Below are 15,368 nucleotides of genomic sequence, written 5' to 3'. Positions count from 1 at the left end.
TTCCATGAAATTGTATAATCCTCCAGTAGTTGAGTTTTCTGTCTGATGATGTCTTTAATTATAGTAGAGATAGTGCTGGCTGCACTGAGATTACATAAGTTTACAAGCTCAGGACTAACAAAATTGTAATAACACAATTGCAAACAAACCACGACGAGTGAGTCACCACGGTTTCACACCCCACCCATTCCATGTTGTTTTACAGTTTCAGCATAGTCACCACTGCTGCTACTACAATTTAAGACTACAACCAGATACGTACTTTATTTAGTTCAAGAGTTTACATGTTTCATTAAAGAAATGAGTTACAATGTGATGTTCCATGTATCTGCCTTATTACTGTCACCATGGAAGGTTGATTCCTCAGCATTTATTATTCATATTGCCCTTATTTTTTATTTTTAGCTCAGATGTTTTTGTATGTTCAGCTAAAACCCTATAATATTTTTGTTAGAAAATTTCCTTCCATCTCGTTTATAATAAATACATTTAATCGGTTAGAGTTTATTTGAATAATTGATATATTGTTTACAGACCGTGATCATGTTGCTGTGGTGGAAGCTCTGGCTATGCATGGAGAGTGGCGGAGAGGTGTTGCTCTGGTCAGATTCCGAGGCATTACCTGTAATCTCCTACATCTGGCAGCAAACTTTGGTTGTCTGGCAGTTCTGCGCTACCTCCTCTCCCATACTGTTCGTCTTGGGTGAGATGGACTGTTCTTTCACATTCTTTGCCTTGAGTTGGTTGGCATTTCCTCTTTTTGTCTCTTCATTAAATGTACAGTCTAGGAGCTGTTATTGTACCTAGGCTTGTTTCAAAGAAAACTGTAATTTATATTATCACCCCTAAGATGCCACTCCCAATATTTAGCCTTGTAGTGAGTCATCTACTGGTACACTGGTTACTGGTAACTGGTTACTAGGAACTGGTACTACTACTGAGATGTGTACTGTTTGTTAGGTAAGACACATATGCAACAGTTAGGTATCTTTATTTCGAAACGTTTCGCCTACACAGTAGGCTTCTTAAAGTCGAGTACAGAAAAGTTGATAGAAGCAGAAGATACTTGAAGATGATGTAATCAGTCCATCACCCTTGAAGTTTTGAGGTGGTCAGTCCCTCAGTCTGGAGAAGAGTATTGTTCCATAGTCTAAAACAATATGGAGTTGAAGTGACAGGATGGAGCCTTATATACCACCAAGAGGTGAGATGTAGGCTACTAGTAGAGGTAAGAATGAAGTCGTTGGGATGTCAGGTCCCTCTCAAATCCAGCCATTCTCATTAGGAGAAGTAGTCCAAGTTGATTTCAGGTCTGTACCAAGATAACCTTGTATTGCAGTGTCTGACAGAGGGAACATTAAAATGGTATAAAATACTGACAGGTTGTTAGGTAAGACACAAGAAGAAGCCTACTGTGTAGGCGAAACGTTTCGAAATAAAGATACCTAACTGTTGCATATGTCTTACCTAACAACCTGTCGGTATTTTATACCATTTTAATGTTTATTGTGTACTGTTTGTTGACTGTGGGCAGCAAGAGCAAGGAAACTTACCCATATTTTATACCTGCCTGGAATTGAACCCATATCTTTGCCCATATTCTGCACCTGCTTCACTCCATCACATTTATGAAGGGATTCAGGGTAATTGGCAGGCCGGACTTGAGTCCTGGAGATGGGAAGTACAGTGTCTGCATTCTGAAGGTGGGGTATTAATTAATGTTGCAGTTTTGTAACTGTAGTGAAGGCATGCCTCTGGCAAGACAGTGATGGAGTGAATGAAGATGAAAGTTTTTCTTTTTCGGCCCACCCTGCCTTGGTGGGAAACGGTCGATGTGTTAATAAAAAAATATAAAAAAATCCTTCGGGATTGAACTGGAGGAGTTACCGCTGAGCTACAGTGTTCACCTTGGGTGAGCTGGCTTTCACATTATTTACCTGAAGTGAATTGGTAATTGATGACAATTCATGTGCCAGTATTTAAATAAATCATAATCATTGTTGTTACTTCATTTGCACTCCTGTAATGTGGAAGAATTGCTGGATGTGATATAAAGATGGTTCCATAACACCCCACTCCTTTTCTTATATTTCAGCGATGTCTGTGCTAATAATTGGTGACTTGCAAGATTACTGAAACTTCTGCCCTTTAATTTTTTCATAACTTTTCATTAATTATTCTTAATTGTTAATTTATTATTCCTTCAACAAGTGGGCCATTGCACTATCTGAGATTGGGTAGGTAGAAATCGAACACTAGTAGACCCTTAACTATGCATTATGTAATGTTAATGTTATCTTTAGGAAGCAAGAGACAAAGCCCATGGGTTGCAGAATTATCCGTTATTGTTAGGATCAGAAAATGCAATCTCTATCCACCATTAGTACAGGTGCTTCTCGACTTAGGATGGGGGTTACATTCTGACAGACCCATCGTAAGTTGAATATGATTTGCTAAATAAATAAGTAAATAATTACAGTCAGTGAATTAGTAAATAAAAAAAAATTACTGTAACTGAATGCCAGTACTGAAAAGAAAAAAAAAATGTATATAAGTTGTGGATGTGCCACCTTCTTGCTGGGTAATTATCTTAAGTTTCATCTCCAAAGTAATTGCTTTTGCACCATCAGAAAAGTCACAATATAAGTCAAGGAGCACCTGTATCAATTAGTCTATTAAATCGAGAATTTACTCTATTAGTCTTAATTGCTTCGTCATGAATCACATCATTTGCTATACATTATTTACGAATGATAGTTTTTGACTGATGCCATTATACTATGTGCAGGCTTCAGATAGAAGTTCGTGATGCAGCACACTGGACAGCCCTCCATCATGCTTCTTTTGAGGGGCGTCTACAAGCTGTCACACTTCTCCTGCAGGCGGGTGCTGATGTCAATACTGCTGATCCTCACGTATGAAGTTTTGAATTTTATTGCATGGCATGCGATGTATCCAACCAAATAGGAAGATAGTAATCTCTGTTTTATTTATTGTGTAATAGTAATTCTAGACCCAGGAAAAGGCTCACTCTTTATTGCTCTCATGACATTACATTAATAAAGGAAATAATACTCTTCTTGGGGAATAATGGGTTAGAAATTTCTTCACAGGTGTACGTGCATATACACATATTTTCACATGTACACACAAATCATGAGGTGTAAATGATATGTTTCATGTACAGTAGGGCCCCGCTTATATGGCAGGTTAAGTTCCAGGCTACCGCCATAAAGTGGAACACCCTTTTTTTTCCCCCCCCTTATAAATGCATATAAATGCTAGATAACAGGTTTCACTAACATACATTAACCCTTTCAGGGTTTCGGCCGTGCTAGTACGGCTTACGCCCCAGGGTTTTTGATGTACCAGTATGCCTAAATTCTAGCGCCCTCAAATCTAGTGAGAGAAAGCTGGTAGGCCTACATATGAAAGAATGGGTCCATGTGGTCAGTGTGTGCAGTATAAAAGAAATCCTGCAGCACACAGTGCATAATGAGAAAAAAAAACTTTGAACGTGTTTTTGGATTAAAACTGCGACTTTGCACTGTATTTTCGTATGGTATTTATTGTTGTATTCTAGTTTTCCTGATCTCATATTATAGAATGGAAGACATATTACAGAAATTGAGATGATTTTGACTGGTTTTACAATGAAAAGTACCTTGAAATTCAGCTCAAAGAATCAGAAATGTTCGATTTTTACCAAAGTTCAAAAGTAAACAAATCATGCCAAGCATCCAATACACATCAACTGATGAGTCTAATAATCTTTCACGAGTGCGCTGATATTATTTATACCATTTCTACACTAATGCAGTAGTCTGCATAACAGTAAATCTATTTTTTGTAAGAATAAAAATTCAAAGTGGAAAGCCAAAGAAATATAAGAGAGGCCTGGGGATGTGACTAATGAATAGAGAACTTGTTATTTTAGTGCCAGGAATGTCTTTCTTGTTTATTCTGGACCCTATTTGGAAATTGGCATCTTCTGAAATTTGTGTGAGATTGGCAAAATTGCTAAATTCTGACCACTTTATTGGATAGTTGAAATTGGTAAAAGGGTGGTTTCTTGTACTTATTCAATAGAAAAAATGGAGTTCTAGTGAAATAGTTATGATTTTTGTTGACTAGTACACTGGAATTGGCCGAAAATAGGGCTCAAAGTGGGAAAAATCGCCAATGCGTAAACATCGTCGAGAGAGCATAATTACGTAAGTTTTCCATCAAATTTCTTACTTTTGGTGTCATTATGATTGGGAAAAGATTCTCTTATCTTTTCATAAAAAGTAATTTTTTTTTTTTTAATTTAGGGACCCTGAGAACAAGTCTGGGAGAGGGCCTGGAGACCCTGAAAGGATTAAGTTAGCAATAGAAATAGGCATCAAAAAACACAAAGTAAAATACACACAGTACACTTGTTACCTTAAAATATTAATATGAATGTGTGAAAGGTGAGTGGCAGTGTAAAAGTTTTTCCATGTCAGAAATAAGTCACTTTGACTCTTTTTAGGTTATCCCAGGTTCTTTACACGTATGGTGCTGTATGTAACTGTATTTGATGGCTATCTCAGCCACAAATACAGTTACATAGATTATCATACATATGTGTAGAGAACCTAGGATAACCCAAAAAAGTCAGTTCACTAAGTTTAATCATTTCTAACTTGGCAGTTTAAGTAAGAGGCTTACGGCTCTTCTTTTTATCACAACTAAGCTTAGACACCATCGTCAACGAGAGCCAACTAGTTAACGAAATAGTAAACGAGAGAGAATGAGATACACGAGTTATGACAACGTCAAAACACAAACTTAGCGGGTGGTGGGCAAGCACTCGGTCAGGCGAAATAACGCGTATTAATACGTGTCCAATTTTAGTTCATTTACGTACGCTTGTAAGAGTTTGTGAAACCTTTACCTCACAATATTTTTTTTTTATTATAATAATAATTACTTCACAATACAAATACTCTTATATTGTGTACAAGTTGTACAAGTTAGTACAGAAGAATAAATATACAGCAACACTCCCATTCTCATGCAACACACCATTTTTAGAGTGAATGATATTATTACACCTACCATCCGACTTACGACCAAGCTTGGTTCTGACCAACCGGTCGTAAGTCAAAATGGACGTAAGTCGAACCTTTGAAAATTGCCAACACACTGGGTAGGGCATAATGTCAAACCTTTCCTATATAAACTACCTACATAGTACTGTAATGTAATGTACAATCATTATTTCATTCTTTTTACCATAATTTACTTCTATTGTTATATTTTAATTATTTATGTACTGTATATAATGTGTACGTGTGTACATCACATACAGTATCATATGTTACTGTTATCTTGATGTATTGTCGACACAGTGGAATGGGAGAATATCACTGGTAGTGTCATCCTGCCAGAATGTTGTGTAACCTATACCCTAAGTAAAGAGAAACAACTCTGGAACATGTGTAATACGTAGCTGGCTGGCTGGCTGGGTGGGTGGCCAGGTGGGTGGCCGGGTGGGTGGGGGGGGTGGTTGGTTGGTTGGCTGGCTGGTTGGCTGACTGGCTGACTGAATGTGGCTGTCTCTCTCTCTGTATCTCTCTCTTTGTATCTCTCTCTTTGTATCTCTCTGTATCTCTGTATCTCTATGTATCTCTCTCTCTCTCTCTCACACAGGTACACGTAAGTGAAGTTATCATACATAGTATAAACTACCTAGGATAACCCAAAAAATCCAGACAAAGTGTTATACAGTGGATCTGTGCTCCAGTGCCCTAAATTAATACACGTAATATTAATGCAGGCATTGTACTTCCCATTTCCAAGACTCAAGTCCGACTATATGAAAATAACCGGTTTCCCTGAATCCCTTCACTAAATATTACCCTGCTCACACTCCAACAGATCGTCAGGTCCCAAGTACCATTCGTCTCCATTCACTCCTATCTAACACGCTCACGCAAGCTTGCTGGAAGTCCAAGCCCCTTGCCCACAAAACCTCCTTTACTCCCTCTCTCCAACCCTTTCGAGGACGACCCCTACCTCTCCTTCCTTCCCCTATAGATTTATATGCTTTCCATGTCATTCTACTTTGATCCATTCTCTCTAAATGACCAAACCACCTCAACAACCCCTCTTCTGCCCTCTGACTAATACTTTTATTAACTCCACACCTTTTCCTAATTTCCACACTGCAAATTTTCTGCATAATATTTACACCACACATTGCCCTTAGACAGGACATCTCCACTGCCTCCAACCGTCTCCTCGCTGCTGCATTTACCACCCAAGCTTCACACCCATATAAGAGTGTTGGTACTACTATACTTTCATACATTCCCTCTTTGCCTCCATAGATAACGTTTTTTGACTCCACATATACCTCAACGCACCACTCACCATTTTTCCCTCTTCAATTCTGTGATTAACCTCATCCTTCATAAATCCATCCGCCGACACGTCAACTCCCAAGTATCTGAAAACATTCACTTCTTCCATACTCCTCCCCAATTTGATATCCAATTTTTCTTTATCTAAATCATTTGATACCCTCATCACCTTACTCTTTTCTATGTTCACTTTCAACTTTCTACCTTTACACACATTCCCAAACTCATCCACTAACCTTTGCAATTTTTCTTTAGAATTTCCCATAAGCACAGTATCATCAACAAAAAGTAACTGTGTCAATTCCCATTTTGAATTTGATTCCCCAAAATTTAATCCCACCCCTCTCCCGAACACCCTAGCATTTACTTCCCTTACAACCCCATGTATAAATATATTAAACAACCATGGTGACATTACACATCCCTGTCTAAGACCTACTTTTACCGGGAAGTAGTCTCCCTCTCTTCTACACACCCTAACCTGAGTCTCATTATCCTCATAAAAACTCTTTACAGCATTTAATAACTTACCACCTATTCCATATACTTGCAACATCTGCCACATTGCTCCTCTATCCACTCTATCATATGCCTTTTCTAAATCCATAAATGCAATAAAAACTTCCCTATCTTTATCCAAATACTGTTCACATATATGGTTCAATGTAAACACCTGATCTACACATCCCCTACCCACTCTGAAACCTCCTTGCTCATCCGCAATCCTACATTCTGTCTTACCTCTAATTCTTTCAATTATAACCCTACCGTACACTTTTCCTGGTATACTCAGTAAACTTATTCCTCTATAATTTTTACAGTCTCTTTTGTCCCCTTTCCCTTTATATAAAGGGACTATACATGCTCTCTGCCAATCCCTAGGTACCTTCCCCTCTTTCATACATTTATTAAACAAAAGTACCAACCACTCCAACACTATATCCCCCCCTGCTTTTAACATTTCTGTCATGATCCCATCAGTTCCAGCTGCTTTACCCCCTTTCATTCTACGTAATGCCTCACGTACCTCCCCCACACTTACATTCTGCTCTTCTTCACTCCTAAAAGATGGTATACCTTCCTGACCAGTGCATGAAATTACTGCCTCTCTTTCTTCCTTAGCATTTAAAAGTTCCTCAAAATATTCTCGCCATCTACCTAATACCTCCATCTCCCCATCTACTAACTCCCCTACTCTGTTCTTAACTGACAAATCCATACTTTCCCTAGGCTTTCTTAACTTGTTTAACTCACTCCAAAATTTTTTCTTATTTTCATTAAAATTTCTTGACAGTGCCTCTCCCACTCTATCATCTGCTCTCCTTTTGCACTCTCTCACCACTCTCTTTACCTTTCTTTTACTCTCCATATACTCTGCTCTTCTTATAACACTTCTGCTTTGTAAAAACCTCTCATAAGCTACCTTTTTCTCTTTTATCACACCCTTTACTTCATCATTCCACCAATCACTCCTCTTTCCTCCTGCCCCCACCCTCCTATAACCACAAACTTCTGCCCCACATTCTAATACTGGATTTTTAAAACTATTCCAACCCTACATATGTACATACATATGTACTACTAATAATATTGTTATTAAACTATAATATAACAATCGTGTCCACTCATTACTTACTTTAAAATATCTGTAGTCTTAATGTAGAGTGAGAGGTGAGTAAACAAGATTACATGAGAGAGAATGAGAGGGTAGAAGGTTGGTGAGTTATGTAAACAAACGTTGTTGTTGTTGTCTGCCCAGACACGAATGGTTTCTGTTCACTCTGTCAAGCCGACCAGAAAAACATCTCATATTTGTTAATTTATATGTTTATATGTTATGTAGCATGTTTATTATATAATTTTGAAAAAAATCATAGATGGATTAAGCAAAATGTCTATTAACGTTTATGCACATTTAATGTGCCTCAGTGATTATTATTGGGTTATTATCATTATTAATATGGCATCTTCAAGACCAATTACACTCTTAATGGGTGTCTCTGAGACAGACAAGCAGACAGAAAGACAAACACACAGGTAGACAGAAAGACAGACACACAGGTAGACAGACACATACAGGTAGACCAAGACACGCACACAGGTAGACATAAAGACAGTCACACAAGTAGACAGAAAGACAGACACACAGGTAGACAGGCAGATACACAGGTAGACACACTGGTAGACATAAAGACAGACACACAGGTAGACAGAAAGACAAACAGGTAGACAGAAAGACAGACACAGAGGTAGACATAGACACAAAGACAGATACACAGGTAGACAGACAAACAGATGCACAGAGATACAGACAGACACAGATATACAGGCAGACAGATATAGACAGGTTTATATGCAACTTTCAACACACCGGCCGTATCCCACCGAGGCGGGGTGGCCCAAAAGGAAAAACGAAAGTTTCTCCTTTTACATTTAGTAATATATACAGGAGAAGGGGTTACTAGCCCCTTGCTCCCGGCATTTTAGTCGCCTCTTACAACACGCATGGCTTACGGAGGAAGAATTCTGTTCCACTTCCCCATGGAGATAAGAGGAAATAAACAAGAACAAGAACTAGTAAGAAAATAGAAGAAAACCCAGAGGGGTGTGTATATATATGCTTGTACATGTATGTGTAGTGTGACCTAAGTGTAAGTAGAAGTAGCAAGACGTACCTGAAACCTTGCATGTTTATGAGACAGAAAAATGGACACCAGCAATCCTACCATCATGTAAAACAATTACAGGCTTTCGTTTTACACTCACTTGGCAGGACGGTAGTACCTCCCTGGGCGGTTGCTGTCTACCAACCTACTACCTACCTATTATATATATATATATATATATATAATATATATATATATATACATATATATATATATATATATATATATATATATATTTATATTTTTTTTTTATTATCACACTGGCCGATTCCCACCAAGGCAGGGTGGCCCGAAAAAGAAAAACTTTCACCATCATTCACTCCATCACTGTCTTGCCAGAAGGGTGCTTTACACTACAGTTTTTAAACTGCAACATTAACACCCCTCCTTCAGAGTGCAGGCACTGTACTTCCCATCTCCAGGACTCAAGTCCGGCCTGCCGGTTTCCCTGAACCCCTTCATAAATGTTACTTTGCTCACACTCCAACAGCACGTCAAGTATTAAAAACCATTTGTCTCCATTCACTCCTATCAAACACGCTCACGCATGCCTGCTGGAAGTCCAAGCCCCTCGCACACAAAACCTCCTTTACCCCCTCCCTCCAACCTTTCCTAGGCCGACCCCTACCCCGCCTTCCTTCCACTACAGACTGATACACTCTTGAAGTCACTCTGTTTCGCTCCATTCTCTCTACATGTCCGAACCACCTCAACAACCCTTCCTCAGCCCTCTGGACAACAGTTTTGGTAATCCCGCACCTCCTCCTAACTTCCAAACTACGAATTCTCTGCATTATATTCACACCACACATTGCCCTCAGACATGACATCTCCACTGCCTCCAGCCTTCTCCTCGCTGCAACATTCATCACCCATGCTTCACACCCATATAAGAGCGTTGGTAAAACTATACTCTCATACATTCCCCTCTTTGCCTCCAAGGACAAAGTTCTTTGTCTCCACAGACTCCTAAGTGCACCACTCACCCTTTTCCCCTCATCAATTCTATGATTCACCTCATCTTTCATAGACCCATCCGCTGACACGTCCACTCCCAAATATCTGAATACATTCACCTCCTCCATACTCTCTCCCTCCAATCTGATATCCAATCTTTCATCACCTAATCTTTTTGTTATCCTCATAACCTTACTCTTTCCTGTATTCACTTTTAATTTTCTTCTTTTGCACACCCTACCAAATTCATCCACCAATCTCTGCAACTTCTCTTCAGAATCTCCCAAGAGCACAGTGTCATCAGCAAAGAGCAACTGTGACAACTCCCACTTTATGTGTGATTCTTTATCTTTTAACTCCACGCCTCTTGCCAAGACCCTCGCATTTACTTCTCTTACAACCCCATCTATAAATATATTAAACAACCACGGTGACATCACACATCCTTGTCTAAGGCCTACTTTTACTGGGAAATAATTTCCCTCTTTCCTACATACTCTAACTTGAGCCTCACTATCCTCGTAAAAACTCTTCACTGCTTTCAGTAACCTACCTCCTACACCATACACCTGCAACATCTGCCACATTGCCCCCCTATCCACCCTGTCATACGCCTTTTCCAAATCCATAAATGCCACAAAGACCTCTTTAGCCTTATCTAAATACTGTTCACTTATATGTTTCACTGTAAACACCTGGTCCACACACCCCCTACCTTTCCTAAAGCCTCCTTGTTCATCTGCTATCCTATTCTCCGTCTTACTCTTAATTCTTTCAATAATAACTCTACCATACACTTTACCAGGTATACTCAACAGACTTATCCCCCTATAATTTTTGCACTCTCTTTTGTCCCCTTTGCCTTTATACAAAGGAACTATGCATGCTCTCTGCCAATCCCTAGGTACCTTACCCTCTTCCATACATTTATTAAATAATTGCACCAACCACTCCAAAACTATATCCCCACCTGCTTTTAACATTTCTATCTTTATCCCATCAATCCCGGCTGCCTTACCCCCTTTCATTTTACCTACTGCCTCACGAACTTCCCCCACACTCACAACTGGCTCTTCCTCACTCCTACAAGATGTTATTCCTCCTTGCCCTATACACGAAATCACAGCTTCCCTATCTTCATCAACATTTAACAATTCCTCAAAATATTCCCTCCATCTTCCCAATACCTCTAACTCTCCATTTAATAACTCTCCTCTCCTATTTTTAACTGACAAATCCATTTGTTCTCTAGGCTTCCTTAACTTGTTAATCTCACTCCAAAACTTTTTCTTATTTTCAACAAAATTTGTTGATAACATCTCACCCACTCTCTCATTTGCTCTCTTTTTACATTGCTTCACCACTCTCTTAACCTCTCTCTTTTTCTCCATATACTCTTCCCTCCTTGCATCACTTCTACTTTGTAAAAACTTCTCATATGCTAACTTTTTCTCCCTTACTACTCTCTTTACATCATCATTCCACCAATCGCTCCTCTTCCCTCCCGCACCCACTTTCCTGTAACCACAAACTTCTGCTGAACACTCTAACACTACATTTTTAAACCTACCCCATACCTCTTCGACCCCATTGCCTATGCTCTCATTAGCCCATCTATCCTCCAATAGCTGTTTATATCTTACCCTAACTGCCTCCTCTTTTAGTTTATAAACCTTCACCTCTCTCTTCCCTGATGCTTCTATTCTCCTTATGTCTGAGGGCAATGTGTGGTGTGAATATAATTCAGAGAATTCGTAGTTTGGAAGTTAGGAGGAGGTGCGGGATTACCAAAACTGTTGTCCAGAGGGCTGAGGAAGGGTTGTTGAGGTGGTTCGGACATGTAGAGAGAATGGAGCGAAACAGAATGACTTCAAGAGTGTATCAGTCTGTAGTGGAAGGAAGGCGGGGTAGGGGTCGGCCTAGGAAGGGTTGGAGGGAGGGGGTAAAGGAGGTTTTGTGTGCGAGGGGCTTGGACTTCCAGCAGGCATGCGTGAGCGTGTTTGATAGGAGTGAATGGAGACAAATGGTTTTTAATACTTGACGTGCTGTTGGAGTGTGAGCAAAGTAACATTTATGAAGGGATTCAGGGAAACCGGCAGGCCGGACTTGAGTCCTGGAGATGGGAAGTACAGTGCCTGCACTCTGAAGGAGGGGTGTTAATGTTGCAGTTTAAAAACTGTAGTGTAAAGCACCCTTCTGGCAAGACAGTGATGGAGTGAATGATGGTGAAAGTTTTTCTTTTTCGGGCCACCCTGCCTTGGTGGGAATCGGCCGGTGTGATAATAAAAAAAAAAAAAAAACATCTAGGTTTTTCCCCTTTTTCTAAATAGCTCTTGTTCTTTATTTCTTCTATTGTCCATGGGGAAGTGGAAAAGAATCTTTCCTCCGTAAGCCATGCGTGTCGTATGAGGCGACTAAAATGCCGGGAGCAATGGGCTAGTAACCCCTTCTCCTGTAGACATTTACTAAAAAAGAGAAGAAGAAAAACTTTATAAAACTGGGATGCTTGAATGTGCGTGGATGTAGTGCGGATGACAAGAAACAGATGATTACTGATGTTATGAATGAAAAGAAGTTGGATGTCCTGGCCCTAAGCGAAACAAAGCTGAAGGGGGTAGGGGAGTTTCGGTGGGGGGAAATAAATGGGATTAAATCTGGAGTATCTGAGAGAGTTAGAGGAAAGGAAGGGGTAGCAGTAATGTTGAAGGATCAGTTATGGAAGGAGAAAAGAGAATATGAATGTGTAAATTCAAGAATTATGTGGATTAAAGTAAAGGTTGGATGTGAAAAGTGGGTCATAATAAGCATGTATGCACCTGGAGAAGAGAGGAATGTAGAGGAGAGAGAGAGATTTTGGGAGATGTTAAGTGAATGTATAGGAGCCTTTGAACCAAGTGAGAGAGTAATTGTGGTAGGGGATCTGAATGCTAAAGTAGGAGAAACTTTTAGAGAGGGTGTGGTAGGTAAGTTTGGGGTGCCAGGTGTAAATGATAATGGGAGCCCTTTGATTGAACTTTGTATAGAAAGGGGTTTAGTTATAGGTAATACATATTTTAAGAAAAAGAGGATAAATAAGTATACAAGATATGATGTAGGGCAAAATGACAGTAGTTTGTTGGATTATGTATTGGTAGATAAAAGACTGTTGAGTAGACTTCAGGATATACATGTTTATAGAGAATTATTATTATTATTATCATAATAAAAAAAAGTGCTAAACCCACAAGGAATATTTTTTTACATTTATCCCAGAGTAACTGGTGTTGGACTAGAGAAAATGTAATTCTTCCGATACTCCAATCCGCTTGGTAAACACGCCTCATATTTATTTTAGATTTTATACTGTGAGTGTATGTATCATTTTTGTGTGTTTTGTAACATGCTTCTTATATAATCTTGAAAAAAATATAGATTGATTAACCCTTTCAGGGCCCAAGGCCAAAATCTGAAGTGGTGCCCCAGTGTCCAAGAATTTAAAAAAAAAAAATTATTTTTTCTGATGAAATGGTAGAGAATCTTTTTTTGAAGGCAATAAAACAAAAAGTACGAAATTTGATGGAAAATTGACGAAATTATGCTCTCGCGAATTTTGATGTGTCAGCGATATTTGCGAATCGGCGATTTTGCCGACTTTGACTCCCATTTTAGGCCAATTACATTATTCCAGTTGACCAAATTCTTAGCTATTTCACTAGTATTACTTCTGTTCTATCGATTGAGCACAAGAAATCGCCAAGTCAACTGTTTCAACTATAAAATAAAGTTATCGGAAATTGGTAATTTGGCCAATTTAACACAAAGTTCAAAATATTCCAATTTCAAAATAGGGTCCAGAATAAACAATGTAGGTATTCCTGGAACTAAACTAACATTTCCTCTGCTCATTAGTTACGCTTTGAGGCTTTACAAATAAATTCCATTTTGATTTTGTATTCACATGAATTTTTATTTACACCATAAAATAGAAGATTTACTGTTATGCAATACTGTAATAATTGTATAAATATCATCACCATATTTGTGAATGTATATTAGACCCACCAGCTGATCTGTATTAGACGTGTGAGGTCGTTTGTTTACTCTTGAATATCGGCAAAAATTTAACATTTCTGCTACTATGAGCTCAGTTTCAAGCCATTTCCAGTGCTAAAACCAATCAAAATCATCTCTATTTCTGTAATACGTCTTCCATTTTATCAAATGAGACCAATGGTAGTAGGTTGGTAGACAGCAACCACCCAGGGAGGTACTACCGTCCTGTGGTAGTAGGTTGGTAGACAGCAACCACCCAGGGAGGTACTACCGTCCTGTGGTAGTAGGTTGGTAGACAGCAACCACCCAGGGAGGTACTACCGTCCTGTGGTAGTAGGTTGGTAGACAGCAACCACCCAGGGAGGTACTACCGTCCTGTGGTAGTAGGTTGGTAGACAGCAACCACCCAGGGAGGTACTACCGTCCTGTGGTAGTAGGTTGGTAGACAGCAACCACCCAGGGAGGTACTACCGTCCTGTGGTAGTAGGTTGGTAGACAGCAACCACCCAGGGAGGTACTACCGTCCTGTGGTAGTAGGTTGGTAGACAGCAACCACCCAGGGAGGTACTACCGTCCTGTGGTAGTAGGTTGGTAGACAGCAACCACCCAGGGAGGTACTACCGTCCTGTGGTAGTAGGTTGGTAGACAGCAACCACCCAGGGAGGTACTACCGTCCTGTGGTAGTAGGTTGGTAGACAGCAACCACCCAGGGAGGTACTACCGTCCTGTGGTAGTAGGTTGGTAGACAGCAACCACCCAGGGAGGTACTACCGTCCTGTGGTAGTAGGTTGGTAGACAGCAACCACCCAGGGAGGTACTACCGTCCTGTGGTAGTAGGTTGGTAGACAGCAACCACCCAGGGAGGTACTACCGTCCTGTGGTAGTAGGTTGGTAGACAGCAACCACCCAGGGAGGTACTACCGTCCTGTGGTAGTAGGTTGGTAGACAGCAACCACCCAGGGAGGTACTACCGTCCTGTGGTAGTAGGTTGGTAGACAGCAACCACCCAGGGAGGTACTACCGTCCTGTGGTAGTAGGTTGGTAGACAGCAACCACCCAGGGAGGTACTACCGTCCTGTGGTAGTAGGTTGGTAGACAGCAACCACCCAGGGAGGTACTACCGTCCTGTGGTAGTAGGTTGGTAGACAGCAACCACCCAGGGAGGTACTACCGTCCTGTGGTAGTAGGTTGGTAGACAGCAACCACCCAGGGAGGTACTACCGTCCTGTGGTAGTAGGTTGGTAGACAGCAACCACCCAGGGAGGTACTACCGTCCTGTGGTAGTAGGTTGGTAGACAGCAACCACCCAGGGAGGTACTACCGT

At 40.2% G+C, this 15,368-nt stretch overlaps 1 protein-coding gene across 1 annotated transcript in view; it reads left to right on the top strand.

Moving 5' to 3' along the window:
• Nucleotides 1-15,368, top strand: part of LOC128687233 (ankyrin repeat domain-containing protein 42-like) — an 84,422-nt gene that overhangs the window by 24,347 nt on the left and 44,707 nt on the right. Inside the window, exons 3-4 of the mRNA XM_053774563.2 lie at nt 535-703; nt 2,789-2,915. Coding sequence (XP_053630538.2) covers nt 570-703; nt 2,789-2,915 — 261 coding nt within the window. The 5' untranslated portion in view covers nt 535-569. The remainder of the gene's footprint in view (nt 1-534; nt 704-2,788; nt 2,916-15,368) is intronic.

Source organism: Cherax quadricarinatus, chromosome 62, assembly GCF_038502225.1.
Source record: "Cherax quadricarinatus isolate ZL_2023a chromosome 62, ASM3850222v1, whole genome shotgun sequence".
Lineage (NCBI taxonomy): Eukaryota > Metazoa > Arthropoda > Malacostraca > Decapoda > Parastacidae > Cherax > Cherax quadricarinatus.
The sequence above is the reverse complement of the archived record's forward strand: the minus strand, read 5'-3'. Positions and strand labels throughout refer to the sequence as shown.